At 36.7% G+C, this 17,813-nt stretch overlaps 1 protein-coding gene across 1 annotated transcript in view; it reads right to left on the bottom strand.

The window, feature by feature from the left end:
- COPG2 (coat protein complex I subunit gamma 2) overlaps positions 1–17,813 on the bottom strand; it is a 116,207-nt gene that overhangs the window by 94,805 nt on the left and 3,589 nt on the right. Inside the window, exons 4-5 of the mRNA XM_027102767.1 lie at positions 15,924–15,995; positions 6,611–6,690 (exon numbers count right to left, since the gene is read on the bottom strand). Of these exons, the coding sequence (XP_026958568.1) occupies positions 6,611–6,690; positions 15,924–15,995 (152 nt within the window). The remainder of the gene's footprint in view (positions 1–6,610; positions 6,691–15,923; positions 15,996–17,813) is intronic.

Here is a 17,813-nt window from a genome sequence, read left to right as displayed (position 1 = left end):
TTCCTTTCTTGCCCTACACCAAGTCCTGGCAGACATAACGTCAGGGACAGCAGCACCATTCAAATAGAAAAGTTGTTTCAGGCTTGAATGTTTCTTACCAAGTCTGTGGATGGTCTTAGCTTCTTAGTTCCCTCAGGAAGCTAAGTATTATCCTCCCCCTGCCCAAATCCTCACATTATTCCCACAATTGATATCAAAACTGCCTGCCAGACAGCCGTTTCTACAGCCCCTTTATTTCTTCCTAAACCATGGCCTATGAACGTTCTTTTGATTTTCTGAGACTAGGGATGTAACTAATCACATACTGAAACCCATTCCCCCATGCTACTCCCCATGTGAGTGATGGGTCATTCCTCAGGACTCATTTCCAGAATTCTAAGCAATCTTCAGATGCAGCTTTTCACTGGTGAGTCTCATCAGACAGGGGTAGAACAGTATAACCAGATTGTCAATATACTTGACCATCCTTAAGCCACTAACTAAATCTCTTCATGTTTTTCTTTTTGTTAACTGAGTTGTAATTTATATACAATAAAAATGCCAGCTTAAGTGTTCAGTTAGATGGCAATTGTGATCACTCATATAACCTTTACCCAAAATAAAATACTGGACACTTCCATCACCTCAGAAAGTTCCCTCATGACCACTTCCAGTCAGTCTCCTCCAACCTACCAGACTTCTGGTTTCTGTCACCACAAGTGAGTTTTGACTGGTCTTAGAATTTATATAAATAGAATCATCCAGCATGTGTTTTCTTTTGCTCCAGCATATTATTTTAGGAATGTATCTGTGTTGTTGCTTGAAACAGTAATTTGTTCCTTTTTATTGCTGAGTATTGATCCACTGTATTAATATAACACAGCTGGTTTAACCATTCTCCTGTTGATGAACTTTTGGGTTGTTTCTGGTTTAGGGCTACCACAAAGCTGCTATGAAATTCTTATACAGTCTTTTTTGCGGCCAAAGATTTTCATTTTCTTGGGTAAATACTTAGCAGTGGAATTACTGGCCACAGGGTAGGTATATATTTAACTTTATAAGAAACTGACAAACTTTTTCTGTGGTGGTTGTATCATTCATTCTACATTCCCACCTACAATGTAGGAAAGCTTCAACTGTTCCATACACCAAGTTCCATACTTGGTATTGGAGCAGGCTTGTTGATTTGGGTACTGTCAGGCTTTTCTATTTTAACCCTTTTAGTGAGTATGAAAAGGTATCTCACTGAGGTTTCAATCTTCATTTCCTTGATGACTAATAATATTGAGAACACTTCCATGTGCTTATTGGCTATCTGTATATACTCTTTTGTGAAGTGTCTGCCTTCAGGTTTTCTCAATATCCATGATTTCTTACCAAGCTAACACAATTGTCTATGTATGTAGAATGGTCATCTAATATATTAGTTTTCTATTCCTGCTATAACAAATGACCACAATTAGTGGCTTAAAACAACAAAAATGTATTTATTATCTTACAATTAGTTCTATGGGCTAGAATTCCAACTTAGGTCTCACTGGGCTAAAATCATCGTGTCAGCAGGGCTGCATCCATCTCATACGCAAAATAATATTCACCCTATCCCAAGATCCCCCCCAAATCAACACATTATAGCATCAACTCAAAGTCCAAAATCTCAGGACTTCCCTGGCAGTCCAGTGGTTAAGACTCCATCTTCCAATGCAGGGGGCACAGGTTCAATCCCTGGTTGGGGAGCTAAGATCCCACGTGCCATGCAGTACAGTTAAAAAAACAAACAAACAAAAAAAAAAAACTCCAAAATCTCACCCAACTCAAAAGTCCCAATCTTATCATCAAAAATCATCTAAATCAGGGATGGGTGAGATTGGGTATAATTTATCCTGAGGCAAAATTCCTCTCCATGCATGGACATGTGAAACTAAAAAACAAGTTCCCTGCTCTGAAAAACAAAGATGGGACTGCCATAGGATAACACATACAGACGTTCCTGTTCAAAAAGAGAAAATGGAAGGATAAAAAAGAGTTACTGTTCCCAAGCAATTCTGAAATCCAGCCAGGCAAACTGGAAGAGGTTTCAAGTCGTGGCAAAATTCACTATGGTTCTCAGCTCTACATTATGGGCCTCCGCCCTCCGAGCCATCCTTCCTTTTTATAAAGGGCAGCTTGTGTTTAAAGCTGAGGAGTCTTATCAGCCTGTCTCCTGCCCGTAGAATTTTGGGGCTCTGATAGCCTTCTTTCACTTCACCTCTCTGTTCCTTTCAGTCCAAGCTGGCAGTGTTTCTGCTGGTATAAGATTCTCACGAGCCTTGTGGGACTACCATATACGTACAGAGACTCCACTAGACAAGAGGCTCCTCCACAGATCTTGCCTAGATAATCCCATCTCTATTTTTGGCTTCTGCTTAGATGCTGAGGGAATCTATGAGTCACACCCTTCATCTCTCAGTGTTTTGTGTGAGTGAATACGCTGACCTTTAAATCTTTCTGAGGTTTCAGGAAAAGGCCGTAGAGTAACTCTGATTTTTTCTCTAGAGAAGGCTTTCCCAACACACATCTCTTGATTTTAGCATCCTTTGCCATTTTGGTAGGCTGACAATTTCCAAAATCAACAACTCCTGGTTTATTTTTGTTTTGTTTTTGAGATGTAATTGACATACAACATTATATTAGTTTCAGGTGTACAACATAACGATTTGGTATTTATCAAGATCTCCTGGTTCATGTTTAACAGGTCTCTCCTCAATTTATTACCCTACTCTCAAATTTTACTACAAGTTGCAAAAAGAAACCAAGCCACACCTCAACATTCTGCTTGGAAATCTCAGTTAAATATCCAAATTCATTGCTTACAAGCCCTGCTTTCCACCTAACTGCAGGATACAATGCCACTAAGCTTTCTGCCACAATATAACAAGGATCCCCTTCCCTCCAGTTTCTAATACCTTCCTCATTTTCTTCTGAGCCCTCACCAGCAACACCTTTAATGTCCATATTTCTATCAACAGTCTGTTCACAATGCTGTATGATAAATGTTTTCTCTATCCTGCTCCTCACTTCCAAGTCTAGCAGAGTCATTAACGCCCATATTTCTACCAGTTTGTTCAAGGCAGTGTAGGCTTTTTCTATCATGTTCCCCAAAACTCTTCCAGCACCTGCTCACTGCCCAATTACAAAGCCACTTCCACATATTTAGGTATTTGTTACAGCAGCACCCCACTTCCAGGTACCAAAGTCTCTATTAGGTTTTTTTTCTAGTTTTGAGATATAAGTGACATATAACATTGTGTAACTGTACGGTATACAATGTATTGATTTGATACACTTAAATACTGCAAAAATCTGTTAGTTTTCTATTGCTGCTGTAACAAATTACCACAGACTTAGAGGCTTAAGACAACATTCATTTATTTACCTTACAGTTCTGTAAGGTGAGGTCCAACACAGGTCTCACTGGGCTAAAATCAAGGTGTCAGCAGCATGGCATTCCTTTCTGGAGGCTGTAGGAGTAAATCCATTTCCTTGCCTTTTCCAGCTTCCAGACATCACCCATATTCCTTGGCTTATGGCTCCCTTCCACCATCTCCAAATCCAGCAACAACAGTGCATCCCTCTGAACCGGCTTCCATCATCACATCTCTTTACTGACCCTTTTCTTCTGCCTCCCTCTTCTACTTTTAAGGACCCTTATCCTTATATTGGGCCCACCTGGATAATCCAGGATACTCTCCTTATCTGCTGATTAGCAACTTTAATTCCCCTTTGCCATGTAATGTAACATATTCACAGGTTCTAGGAATTAGGACAGGGATATCTTGGGGGTGGAGGGGGCATTATTCTGCCTACTACATCTACTAATTACTTAAAAGGAACGAGAAGCAAACCATGATTCAAAGCGGCCTAACAGGACTCAGATGGAAGTATTAACAGCTAAACAAAGGAACGAAACACCCTCAATCAACAGTTGATTAATCTATTTTTAATTTTTCCAATATTTAGTGAATCTAGCAATCTAAGTGAAGATTTTTTTGTTTTGTATTTGTGCCACACACTGTTAGCTGACTAATCCGATACCCATTTTTAATCCCCTCCCTTCTCCCAAGCCTGCCCCTTGGGCTATAAAAGCTATATATTCACTTTCCTGGCCTCCTAAGGTTAGTCATAACACAGCTGTGCCAAATAAAATCTAAAAATTGCCTTGGAAAAAGCTTTTGCATACCTGATAAAAGGGGCAGACAGCGCTGGCTCTCTCTGGCCCCCTTCTCGGTACCCCTCCCACCTTGAATGGTGCACTGCCAGTAATTCAGGCATCTTATTTTGCAATAATGTGAGGACGTCCCAAAGAATTTAAGAGACACCAGCCCTGACACTATTGAACTACTGAACCAACACCAGCTACTCTGTGCTTATTTTGTTTGTTACTATTTAATTCTGGCTTTGTGTTATTTTCAGCTGAAAGCTTTACTAATATTATGAAACTACATTCAACACAACTGTTGGTTAAACGTAAGTACCCTCCTCCAAAACTTATTTTCTTGTACAAATACCAGATTCACTTGAATGAGTTATAATTAGTGACTATTAACTACAACTATATATTAATAACTGTTAGTAACTATTTTCTAAATAACATTTGTTATATATCTTAGGACTCTGAATTATACATACTCATTCTAGGACATTTGGAAATTATCAAAAGTTTAAAGAAAATAAATAGCCACAATTCCAAATGCCCAGAGATAACTTACTGGTAATATATCAGTGTATATCCAATCATATATTTTTATATACATACTTAGAATATTTTTAAAAGAGACTACAGGGAATACACAGACTTGAATCCAACTTTCATTTAGCACTTTATTGAAGACTTTTCCATATCATTAAAGATGTCTCAAAAATATATTCAAAAAATTAAAATATTTCATAATATGACTAAAACATGATTAATTAGATCATTTTTAACAATGTCAGACATTCAAGTTGTTTTTTCCTTTTTGCTAGTGTAAACAGTGTTGCAATAAGCATCATTGTATATAAATATTTCTCTGCTATCTCTGATTGTTTTCTGTGGATAATTCCATAGATGTGGAATTACTGGATCAAAGGGATAAACCCTTTCAAACATTCAACAAATGCTGCCACGCTGCTTTCTAAAAAGACTGAATCAATTTATTATTCTACCTCCTGTATACAAGAATATCAATATCCCTTACAAGTACTGACTGCCTTTTTTCTTTTTTGCCAATTTGACTGGCAAAATATTATAATTTTTCAAAATTTATAAAGAACTCATAAACTCAATAGCAAAAAAAACAAACAATCTGATTGAAAATGGGCAGATGTGAACAGACATTTTTCCAAAGACATACAGATGGCCAACAAGTACATGAGAAGATGCTCTACATCATTAATCATCAGGAAAATGTAAATCAAAATCACAATGAGCTATCACCTCACACCTGTTAGAATGGCTACTATCAAAAAGATAGAAGCAGCAAGTGTTGTTTAGGACATGAAGAAAAGGGAACCCTCTGCACTGTTGGTGGAAATGTAAATTGGTACAGCCACTATGGAAAACAGTATGGAGGTTCCTCAAAATATTAAAATAGAACTACCATGTGATCCAGCAATTCCATTTCTGGGTATTATCTGAAGAAAACATTAATTCAAAAAGATATATGCACTCCCATGTTCACTGCAGCATTATTTACATTAGCCAAGATATGGAAACAACCTAAGTGTCCATCGACAGATGAATGGATAAAGAAATTGGGGTACATATATGCATTGGAATATTATTTGGCCATTAAAGAATGAAATCTTGACATTTGTGACAACATGTACGGACCTTGAGAGCATTATACTAAGTGAAATAAGTCGGACAGAGAGAGACAAATACCATATGATCTCTTTTATATGTGGAATCTAAATAAATAAATAAATACATAAAACCAGGCTCATAGATACAGAGATACAGAGATCAGATTAGTGGTTTCCCAGAGGCAGGGACTGGGGGAGTGGGAGAAATGGGGGAGCTGTTTTGGGGTTTGTTTTTTTTTTAAGTTTAAATAAATTGAATTTAAAAAGCACAAAAAACAAAACAAAAAAATATTGTAACTCATTCTTGAATTTTTAATTACATTTTTTGTACTAGTGAGATGACTATTTAAAGATATTTAGATCCTTTATATTGATTATTTTATGAAGTATCACTTGGAGTTTTTTGAAGTATAAGAGTTCTTTATATATTATAGATGTTAGCCTTTTGATGTACTTGTTATATTTTTTCATAAATCAACTATACTCTAATATAAAATAAAATTTTTTAATAAATATTTTATTTCAATGTATCATTCACTTTTTAGTTTTGTTTATATATTTTTATGACATTTTAAAATGTAATCAAATCTATTAGTATTATCCTTTGTGACTTCTTTCTCAGCTTTATTAAACAGAGATGGTTTTCACATGACAACCACATTTTAGAAAAGAATGCTTTAAGACATTATGTTCTTTTCAATTCCTACTGGCTTTCTTACAGTCAAAAAGTAAAATTAACAGAAAGAGAACAACAAATACTCCACTAAATATGTAAGTATCACATCGTAGGTTTTAACTATTCACATACCTGCTTGTCACAATTATGACATCCTCAGAGATGGTAGCCATTTCTTTGATAGTAAGGTAGCACATTCTTCTCAATGTTTGCTGAAAAATTATTTATAAAAGGCAAAAGGTTATTCATAAGGAAATGGTTTTTTAAACTGTTTGAAGTGAGGACCCCAAGTAAATATATTTAGAAAGCTATTCTTAAAAAGATTCACGGGCTTCCCTGGTGGCGCAGAGGTTGAGAGTCTGCCTGCCGATGCAGGGGACACGGGTTCGTGCCCCAGTCCGGGAAGATCCCACATGCCACGGAGCAGCTAGGCCCGTGAGCCATGGCCGCTGAGCCTGCGCGTCCGGAGCCTGTGCTCCGCAACGGGAGAGGTCACAACAGTGAGAGGCCCGTGTACCGCAAAAAAAAAAGGCCTGGATGAGAAAATATTCAAAATTCTAGTATTTCCTAAACACAAGTAATTGATGCACTAACAGTAGAAGACACCTAGATGAAAATTCAAAAATTCAGTTAATTACATGGATCTTTATACAGAAGGACCCAAACTGTGACTGTGACAATGTGAGTCCAAAGACAGGTTTTTCAAAGTGCTAAAGGCTTGTCCTAGAAAATGTATTTTTTAAATTCTTTAAAAATATATACAGAGAGACATGCAGACTCTGTGTTTTCCTCAGTTCAGCATATTTTTTCTTAAGGTATTTGTGGTTGTACAACTACTATTTTCAATTATCAAGATTTCTAGATGGATACCTGGATCCAAAAGAAGTGTTAAACAAACTTTCGCCCACCCTTTCTCCTCACCTGGATCTCTGATTTTATTCATAAACACTCATACTCAATGCTCAAAGCCTTGGTTCCTCTAGCCTGTCTAGCCTCATTCTCTACCAAGTAACTTCATATTTCTTATAAGTAGTGAAACTCAAATACATCAGACCCAGCTCCAGAGTCCAAGCTGTACAAAGGATCTGTTGGAGACTACTGAGCCCATTAAGGAACAGGCAGAACAGAGTGAGGATTCTCATGGTGATTAAACACAGAAAAAAATCACCCCAGAATGAGAAAGGCAGCATGGGGGCAGATAATGAGGCATATCACATCCATATGAAGCTACTATGAGAAGAAAGCAAAAAAAATGACAATCAAAACTTCAGAGCAGAAGAAAATTTACACTCCCCCCCCAAGCAAAAATCTACCATGAAGCAGAATAAAACTGGAGATCCAAAAAAATTTAGCTAAAGCACAAAAAATGGAGGCTCAACACTGTTAGTCACTGGGGAAATACAAATTAAAACCACATTTCATATACCACCTCACACCCACCAAATTGTCTAAAATTAAAGAGTGACAATGTAGTGTTGACAAAGATGTGTTTTTAACAACTATGCTGCCTAAACAAATACACAGAAATGCTGAATAAAACAGGAACAAAAAAATTTTAATACACAGCCAAGGGAAAATGAAGGGAAATTCACAAGTGCCCAAAATGGAAAAACACACAACTCATAGCCACAGAAGTGTAAGCCCAGGGTCTTGCATAGGATAAAATATCTAAAGTCTACAAAAGATGGGATTCTAGAAGGTATATTCTTCAGGCACAGGGAAAATTATTCTAGATAATAACTCAGAAATACAGTAAGGAATGAAGAGTAAAAAAAAAAGAAAGCGGTAAACACTAACAAGACAGAATGGTATTGGCGTAAGAATGGACAAATTTATCAATGGACAGAAAAGACAACCCAGAAATACACCCACATACATACAGTAAACTGATCTTTGACAAAGGAGCAAAGGCAATACAATGGAGTAAAGATAGTCTCCTCAACAAATGGTGCCAGAACAACTGGATATCCGCATGCCAAAAAGATGAATCTAGACGCAGACCTTACACTCTTCACAAAAATTAACTCAAAATCGACCACAGACCTAACTGTAAAATGCAAAACTATAAAACTCCTAGAAGAAAACCTAGATGATGTTGAGTATGGTGATGACTTTTTAGATACAACGCCAAAGGCATCATCCATTAAAGAAATAATTGATAAGTCAGCCTTTATTACAATTAAAAACTTCTGCTCTGCAAAAGACAATGTCAAGAGGATGAGAAGATAACACAGACTGGGAAAAATATTTACAGAACACATAACTGAGAAAGGACTGTTATCCAAAATACACCCCAAAACCCCCCCAAGAACAGAAAAACCTCTTAAAAGTCAAAAATAAGAAAAACAACCTAATTTTAAAATGAGCCAAAGACCTTAACAGATACCTCACTTAAGAAGAAAAACAGAAGGCAAATAAGTATATGAGAAGATGCTCCTCATTATATGTCATCAGGGGAAGGCAAATTAAAACAGCAAGATAGGGCTTCCCTGGTGACACAGTGGTTGAGAGTCCGCCTGCCGATGCAGGGGACACGGGTTCGTGCCCTGGTCCGGGAAGATCCCACATGCCGTGGAGCGGCTACGCCCGTGAGCCATGGCCACTGAGCCTTGCGTCCAGAGCCTGTGCTCCGCAACGGGAGAGGCCACAACAGTGAGAGGCCCACGTACCGCAAAAAAAAAAAAAGAAGACAAATAATCTGAATAGCAGCATATCTATTTCCTTTTAAAGTAGTTAATTATCAAAAACCTTCCTACAATGAAGATGGTTTCAATAGTGAACTCCATCAAACATTTTAGGAAAAATTAATAATGATTCTAGAAAAACTCTTCCAGAGAGCAGAGGAGGAAGAACCACTTCTCAATTCATTTTATGAAGCCAACATTACCCAAATACAAAACCCAAGAAAAAACTATACATAAATATATTTCATGACCACAGACTCAAAATCCATAACAAATTTTAACAAACAGAAAACAAAGATTTTATATTTTCCAGGAAAATAAATGCATCTCACCATATTAATATACTAAAAAAGGAAAACCACAATAATTCAATGGATATAGCAAAGACATTTGACCAAATTCAATACCCATTTATGGAAAAAAAAAATCTCCCAGCAAACTAGGAACAGAAAGGAAATTCCTCAACCTGATAAAGGTCACTTATGAAAAACTTGGAGCCAGCATCACATTTAATGGTGAAAGATTAAATACCTTTCCTCTAAGATCAGGAAGAAAGCAAGGATGTCCTCTACCATCACTTCTATTCACACTATACAATAGTGCAAGAAGACAAAAAGGTAAGATAAACAAATAAAAAGCATACAGGGCTTCCCTGGTGGCACAGTGGTTGAGAGTCCGCCTGCCGCTGCAGGGGACACGGGTTCGTGCCCCGGTCCGGGAGGATCCCACATGCCACGGAGCGGCTGGGCCCGTGAGCCATGGTCGCTGAGCCTGCGTGTCCGGAGCCTGTGCTCCGCAACGGGAGAGGCCAAAACAGTGAGAGGCCCGCGTACCGGAAAAAAAAAAAAAAAGCATACAGACTGAAAAAAGTAAATCCTAAGGAATCTCCCAAAATACTCCTAGAAGTAATAAATAAATTTAACAAGATCACAGGAAACAGGTCAATATACAAAAATCAATTTAATCTCTATAGACTACCTACAAACAATACAAATGCAATAGTATAAAAAATGTTAACTGCTTCAGGGATAAAGTTCACAAAATATGTATAAGACTTTTATGCTGAAAGCTACAATACTGCTGACAGAAATTAGAGACCTGAATAAAGGGAAATATATACCATGTCTATGGAGTAGAAAACTCAATAATGTTATAATGTCAATTCTCCTCAAATTGATCTCTTTGTTTTAAATTTTCTTGTAGTTGAACATATTGATCTTTAGAGTCAATGCAATCACCATCAACATTCCAGCAGGCCTTTTTAATAGAAATGAACAGGTTGATTCTAAACTGCACAGAGGAATGCAAAGAACTTAGAAGAGCCAAAACAACTTTGAAAAGGAAAAAAATAATAATAAAATAGGAAAACATGCACGACCTGATTTAAAACTTACTATAAAGCTACAGTAATCAAGACAGTGTGATACTGGAATAAGAATAGATATATATATCAATGAAAATAATAGAATGTTCCAATGTGCCACTGTAACACAATCATCATTATTTCTTCCTCCTCCTCCTCCCTCCATATTGGTATGCAATTATTCCAGTAGAATTTGATGAGAAAAGAAAGGAGGAGGAAAAGGAGGGGGTGGTGGAGGAAGAGGAAGGAGACGAAAAGAAATTCAACCCTCACTTTATATCATGTACAAAAATTAACTCAAAATGATCATAAAGCAATTTAAGACACAAAAACTACAAAATGCCTAGGGAAAAAGCATAGGAGAAAATCTCTATGACCTTGGGTTAGGCAAAGATTTCTATAATACACATCAAAAACACAATCCATAACAGGAAAAAAAACCATGATAAACTGGACTTCATCAAAACTTAAAACTTCTGCTCTGTTAAAGACTAAGAAAGTGAAAAAACAAGACACAGACTAGGAGAAAATATTTGGGAAACATCTGATAAACAACTTCTATCCAGAATACATTAAGACCTTCAAAACTCAATAATAAGGAAATATACAACCAAATTATTAAAATTGGGCAAAAGATATGAACAGATCCTTCATCTTGGAAGATATATAGAAGGCAACAAAAGCACATAAAAAGATTTTGAGATTATTAGTCATTAGGAAAATGCAAATTAAAACTACAAAGAGATACTACTACATACGTATTAGAATGACTAAAATTAAAAAATAAACAAACAAACAAAAAACATATAATACCAAGTGCTGGCTAGAATGCAGAGCTACTAGAAGCTTCATACAGTAATGGGGGGAATGGTACTGTCACTTTGGAAAATGGGTTGGCAGTTTCTTACAAAGTTAAACATATATACACCTATCATATGACCCAGCAATTCCACTCCTAGGTATTTACCCAAGAGAAATAAAAACTTACATTTAAAAACTTATACATGAATGTTTATAGCAACATTATTCATAACCACCAAAAAATGGTAACAAACCAAATGCTCTTCAGCTAATGAACAAATAAACTGAGGTACATCCATACAACAAATTACTACAATGAAATAAAAAGGAGTAAACTGACACAAAAAATAACATGGACAAATAACAGATGAATTATGCTAAGTGCCTGAAAAGAAGACTCAAAAGGCTTCATATAGTATGATATCATTCTTATGACTTCCTGGAAAGGCAAAACTGTAAGGAAAGAAAAGAGATTACTGGTTCCCTGGGCCTGAGGATGCGAGGAATAGATCATATAGTAGGAAACTTTTTGGAGTGATGGAAATGTTCTAAATCTTGACTGCAGTGATGATAATACTACTGTATGCATTTGTCAAAACTCATAAAACTATACCCTAAAAAGCGTGAATTTTACCATTTGTATATTATACTTAAAAAAAAAAAAGAAAAAGAATGCAGTGGTGAGTGAATGAAAAGGCAAGCCACAGACTGGGATCTGGGAAGGAGAAAATATTTACAAAACACCTATCTGATGATGGTCTTGTATTCAGAAAATAAAAAGAACACCTACAACTCAATAAGCAGAAGATAAACAACCTGATTTTTTTTTAAAAAAAAAGGTAAAAGATTTCAACAGACACTTCACCAAAGAAGATAAACGGATGGCAAATAAGCATATGTTTGCTTAATACATGCTTAATACATTCATCATTCAGGAAATGCAAACCCAAGAATGCCACTTCTAGATACTAACCAAAGAAAATGAAAACATAGGTCCACACAAAGACTTGTACTTGAATATTTTTAGCAGCTTTGTTTATAATATCTGTAAACTGGAAACAACCCAAATATCCATTAACTTGTGAATGGATAAATAAAGACTACCTCCATACAGTGGAATACTACTCAGCAATAAAAATGAACAAACTACTGATACATACAAAAACTTGGATCAATCTCAAAAGCTAAGGGAAAGAAACAAGACATAAAAGTCATAAATGACTATATACTATATGATTAAATCTAAATGAAATTCTAGAAAATGCAAAACTATGTTGTCAGGAAGTAAATCAGTGATTGCCAGGTGCTAGGGGTTGAGGGAGGAGATAGACAACTAAGAAATATGGGGGCACATTCTGGGGTGATGAAAAGTTTCTATATCATGACTGTGGTGATTGTTCCATGACTCTATACACTGGTCAAAACACAACTGTACACTTAATTGGTGAATTTTATTGTATATTTAAGCTGATTTTTAAAATTAAAAAAACAAAGCAGATTTTTTAAAGGCTAAAATAAAGTTTTAAACCTATAAATCAATAGATGGAATATAAATAAGCAAAGAATATAAACAGACAATTCACAGAGGAGGAAAGTAAAATGGCCATTAACTATATGAAAAGAGTTTCAATTTCGGCAGTGATATGGCAATGCAAATTAAAACCACAAAGAGATGCCATATCACCTTCTTGTGAATGGCAAATATTTAGATCAGATAATAGAAATTATTATTTGGAGCAGGTAAGGATTTGGAAGCAAGCAGTGTAAATTAGTACAACCCTTTAAGATCAATTTGGCAAGATCGTATAAATAGCATTACCTAGAAATTCCACTTAGAGGTATCTACCCCAGAAAAATTCTCTATGTGCACAAGAAGACATGTACATAAACATTATGTGTGATGTCATTTGTAATAGCAAAAAAGCAGAAGCAACTTATAGATCTACCAATGGGAGAATGGATAAATAAATAAGAATACTGTATATTCACACACTGGGATTCCATACAGCAGTAAAACAGAATAAAGTAAAAGTACTTGTAGCAAGTGGGCAGATCTCAAAAACATTAATTTTTTAAATTGCAAAATAATATCAAGATGACATCATTCAGATTATATTTTAAAACACAAAAATACTAAGTATATATTATGGATACAAACAGGTATAATATATAAACATAGGAGGATACCAATCTCAAAATAATTATTACCCTCTGGTAAAGGAAGGCTGGGAAAGGAAGGAGTTCCACATGCCACTGGCAAAACCCCCTCATCTTCCCCACAAAAAATCATATCCTTAATTCCATACTCTGCCTAAGGGACCATCAAAACAAATCACATCATGCTGTACATGGTTACTAAACCTCAGTCACTACAAAAAAAAATAAAATATCCTGGTCATTACTCAATAACAGTACCCCTTTTGTATTTCATTTCCAAGCATTCACTCTCCAACCACCACTCCTGACTCAACTCTTTCGCTCCATCATGACCTACAAGCCATTGATTCCATCAACTCTTTACTGTCCCAATCAGCCCCCGTTCTTACTTGCCTCCTAACCAAGCACAGACTCCACAGTCAATATTTCAATCACTCAATTTCCTTGTTCCTCCCTCTGCTTACTAACATGGCAAAACCCCAATCTTGATTAAACCCCATCTTTAACTGTTCCATGCCTTAACCTGAAGCCTGTAGCTGGAGAAAAACATTCACCATGCTACCTGGGAATACTTTAATTCATGACCACTAACTTGAAGGGGCCATGCGTCCTGTCCAACAATCCTACATTTCCCCAATCCATTTCCTAGAAAACTACTTCATGTCTTCTTCTCTTAATACAACCTCTGTGCTAGAAGCTTCGAGTTTGTCCTCACGCTATTTCTTCCCTGCTCTGCATCCTCTTCCCTGCTCCATGTCCAGCTCTTCTTCCCAACTGCCAGCCCTGTGAGCAGCGACAGCCTCTGGCCTACCACAAGACACGTGAAGCAGCCTTCCACAACTTTTATGATAGTCCCTCTCCGTGACCCCACTCTCCAGCAGCTTGAAATGCCTCGTTTTCTAGTTTAATTCCTCTAATAAATAATTCAATAATGAACACAGCAATTCTGCTTCCCTGATTGAACCCCAAATTTTGGTACAGGAAGTGATTAAAGGGAAATAGGGCCTTAAGGATAGGAATCTGAAATTGCTTTTCTGACTTGATAAAAGGAATTAATGACCCTGTCTCCAGTGGTAAAGGGGACACTAGTCATCCATGGCATGCCGTGGCAAAATACTTAAATCATCACCTGCAGACAAATATAATCAAGGACTATAGAAGACAAAGGTTTGGGTAATCAACTAGTTGCTGCCATAGAACATTTTTGTAAAAATGAGTTGTATAATGGGCTAGTTCCTTCTAAGTACACTGGCAAACTAGGTAAAAGAAAATGCTAAGCTCGGAGTTTTGAATTCACAGCTTAAGGTCTATGTCAGGGACTAGAAAACGTCCATAATGCCTTAATAAAAAGCCTCATGCCATGTGGACACAGGGCTGAGATTTCTGAAAACTATATCCTGCAGGTGACTGAATTACAATGCAAATTCAATTTACCCCCTGTGAGCCATTTTATGTTAAAGTTAGGACCATGATTGGCAAGGAGAAGGGCCCTGAAAATCAGAATGGGGACATATGGGCAGATTCTGATGAAGTGAAGTACCTTGAACCTCTAAATTCCTCCAAGCCTCCTGGGCAAGCAGAAGCAGTCCTTCATACCCTGTCTGAGGAAATTAGGCTCCATTTGCCTGAAGAATGTGCACTGACTTTCCCTGAGATAGTTGCCTTACATGGGACACCGATGTTCCTGAGGACCTAATCCCCAAACTGCTCACTATCTAGACACATAACCAGACTCAAATCCTATAAAATCCTCGGGGTCAGGCACAAAATGTGGCCTGTGATGATATGCAATACATACCAAAAGAACTGCACAATTTGGCCAATTTATGTTAACAGAAAGCTGGGAAATACAGATCCCACAATCCCCTTCTCTGACGGTTCTGAGTCAGAGCTGGGCAAAAAGGAAATATGTGCCACATTTGGAAGACAGAAGTGAAGCACACATTATGCTTGAAAGTCAGGGTGGTCGAAGGTAATGAGAGACAGATGCAGAGGTGCTGGCAGCTTTAGTTTGTCCTCACTCTTCTTCTTCCCTACTCCATGTCCCTTCCCCACTCTGCATCCAGCTCGTCTTCTCATCTGCCAACAGCAACCCCAGGCCCACAAGAAACTTGACTAAGAACTTAGAGATGTGATAGCTATGTCCTCTGACTTCTATACCAGTCCACCTCCGCAGTGTCACGCCAGAAGCTGGATATTAGCGGTCTTTATGACTGCACGGTAGATCTGTGAGTGAACAGCTTTGAACTATATACTTTCATTCTTTCATTTTCATATGTCCTTTAATGAACATTTATAAATTTTATGAAGAGAAAATTTTTAAGTAATTTTAAACATTTCAAGCAACTTTCCCTAATTTGGAGCACTCTAAGTTCCCCCAAGGAAAACAGATAAAAGGAGCTTTTTTTAGCCTAAAAGAATTTAAAAAAAAAAGACTTACATCATTAGATTGAAACAATCGAGTCATTGCAAAGAAGGCTTCTGTGGCTTCCGTAGTTCCAAAGTGTTCACCCTAAGTAATTTAAATTAAGTTTAAATTAAAACAATTTCTTAAACTCAACAAAAATTAAGGATTTTCCATTTATTTCTGCAAAGATCTTTTAGAACTCAGGAAAAACTCTCTGTATAAACATTGTGCCTCTTTGCTATTTTTCTGGCTTTTAATTTATAAACCTACATAGCCATTTATCCATTCCTTATTTAAAACAATCCATTATCATACACCATGCTTTTATGAAAGTTCTAGAACAGTGGTATCTAACTTTTTAGCAGGAACTATTTTAAATTCCCTGAAGAATTGTGATTTACAAGGAGATAGAAAATGATAGTAAATTGACTTCCTTATCAGAACAGGATGTTATTGTTACACTGCCTAAGAGCAGAGATCATACCTTCTACATTTCTATAGTCCAATGCCTGACAATATCATAGGAGCATAATAAATATTAAACTGTAAAGAACTATCTATTAGGAATCCCAGAAAACATGGTAAAAAGGGACCAACCAAAAGGGCAGCAGGTTAGTTATATAAAAGTAAGGCTTATAGGGCTGCTAATACATCTCAAGACACTGGCTCAAGCCCCTAAAAACATGCTTTGGGTCAGAACTTCAACGTGCTTAACAAATCATCAGAGGATCTTCCCAAAATGCAGATTCTGATTCAGTGGCTCTGGTGTGAACCCTAAAATTTTCCATTTCTAATTGGCTCCCAGTGATGTGAATGCTGCTGATCTGGGAACCACATATTTTTGAGTAGTGAGGTGTTAGATAACCTATTGGGTTGGCCAAAAAGTTCGTTTGGGTTTTTCTATAAGATGCAACAGAAAAACCCAAACAAACTTTTTGGCCAACCCAATATTTTATTAATAGTCAAAACACTGCAGACCACAGACCACCTGAAACATTACCATTTCAATAGTTAACTTCTTCAGTAAAAACAATCCTATATAATATGTTAGGCTCAATCACTTTTCAGGGCTTCAGCTCTCATAAAAAATATAACTAGTCAATCTATTTGTCATAGGTGTAAGAATAAACAAATTTTGATGAAAAACCCTGAAAGTTTAGGATGAAAGACAAAGTATAAGAGTTTACAATTACTTAAGTCAGAGTACCCAGCTTGCTCATCATCAAGACATTTCCCTTACTTTCTTTCATATTTAGAGAACATACAGACACCCATCTACTTGTCAGTCATACTAGTACAGTAAATCCTAAGTCCCTACTTTTTGACTTGAAACTCAGAGAATATACGGATATGTCAACTCTAGTAGAAACTTAGAAGCATTTTTCCATAAAGCACTACCAAGAACTAGGCAAAAGATAAAGCTAAAGTTCCCAAATCTGTTCACCTAGTTGACTGTGTTTATCAGACTGTGTGGGTAACTTCCTTATCAAGATAATTATATGTTTCAACATGAGTTGCCCATCAAAGCAGTATTGGTCAATGTAAAAATACATGCTACTCTGAACCAACTTTAACTACTCAAAATTCTGCTTATAGACTGGAGTTCCCCAACTTGGACACAATATATGCTATGAAAAGTTAAATCAAACTGACTTTGCATTAAATGTTTCTAATATAATACCACATGAGAATATATGTTTGTGAATAGATATATTTTATTTAAAAGCATGTTCTTGTTGCTCTGCCTCCATTTGCAAGCTACAAAACTTCATGTCTCTGGTCTTCAGTCATGAAGTATAGTAAAGTAAAAATATTCTCATGGAATTCAGATTGGAAACCACAGTCTTCTAAGCACCATATGTAAACCACCTGAGGGGTGTGTGTGTGTGTGTGTGTGTGTGTGTGTGTGTGTGTGTGTGTGTG

The sequence above is a fragment of the Aethalodelphis obliquidens genome, unplaced genomic scaffold (assembly GCF_003676395.1).
Source record: "Aethalodelphis obliquidens isolate GAN/ISIS:26980383/991018 unplaced genomic scaffold, ASM367639v1 scaffold5, whole genome shotgun sequence".
NCBI lineage: Eukaryota > Metazoa > Chordata > Mammalia > Artiodactyla > Delphinidae > Aethalodelphis > Aethalodelphis obliquidens.
The sequence above is the reverse complement of the archived record's forward strand: the minus strand, read 5'-3'. Positions and strand labels throughout refer to the sequence as shown.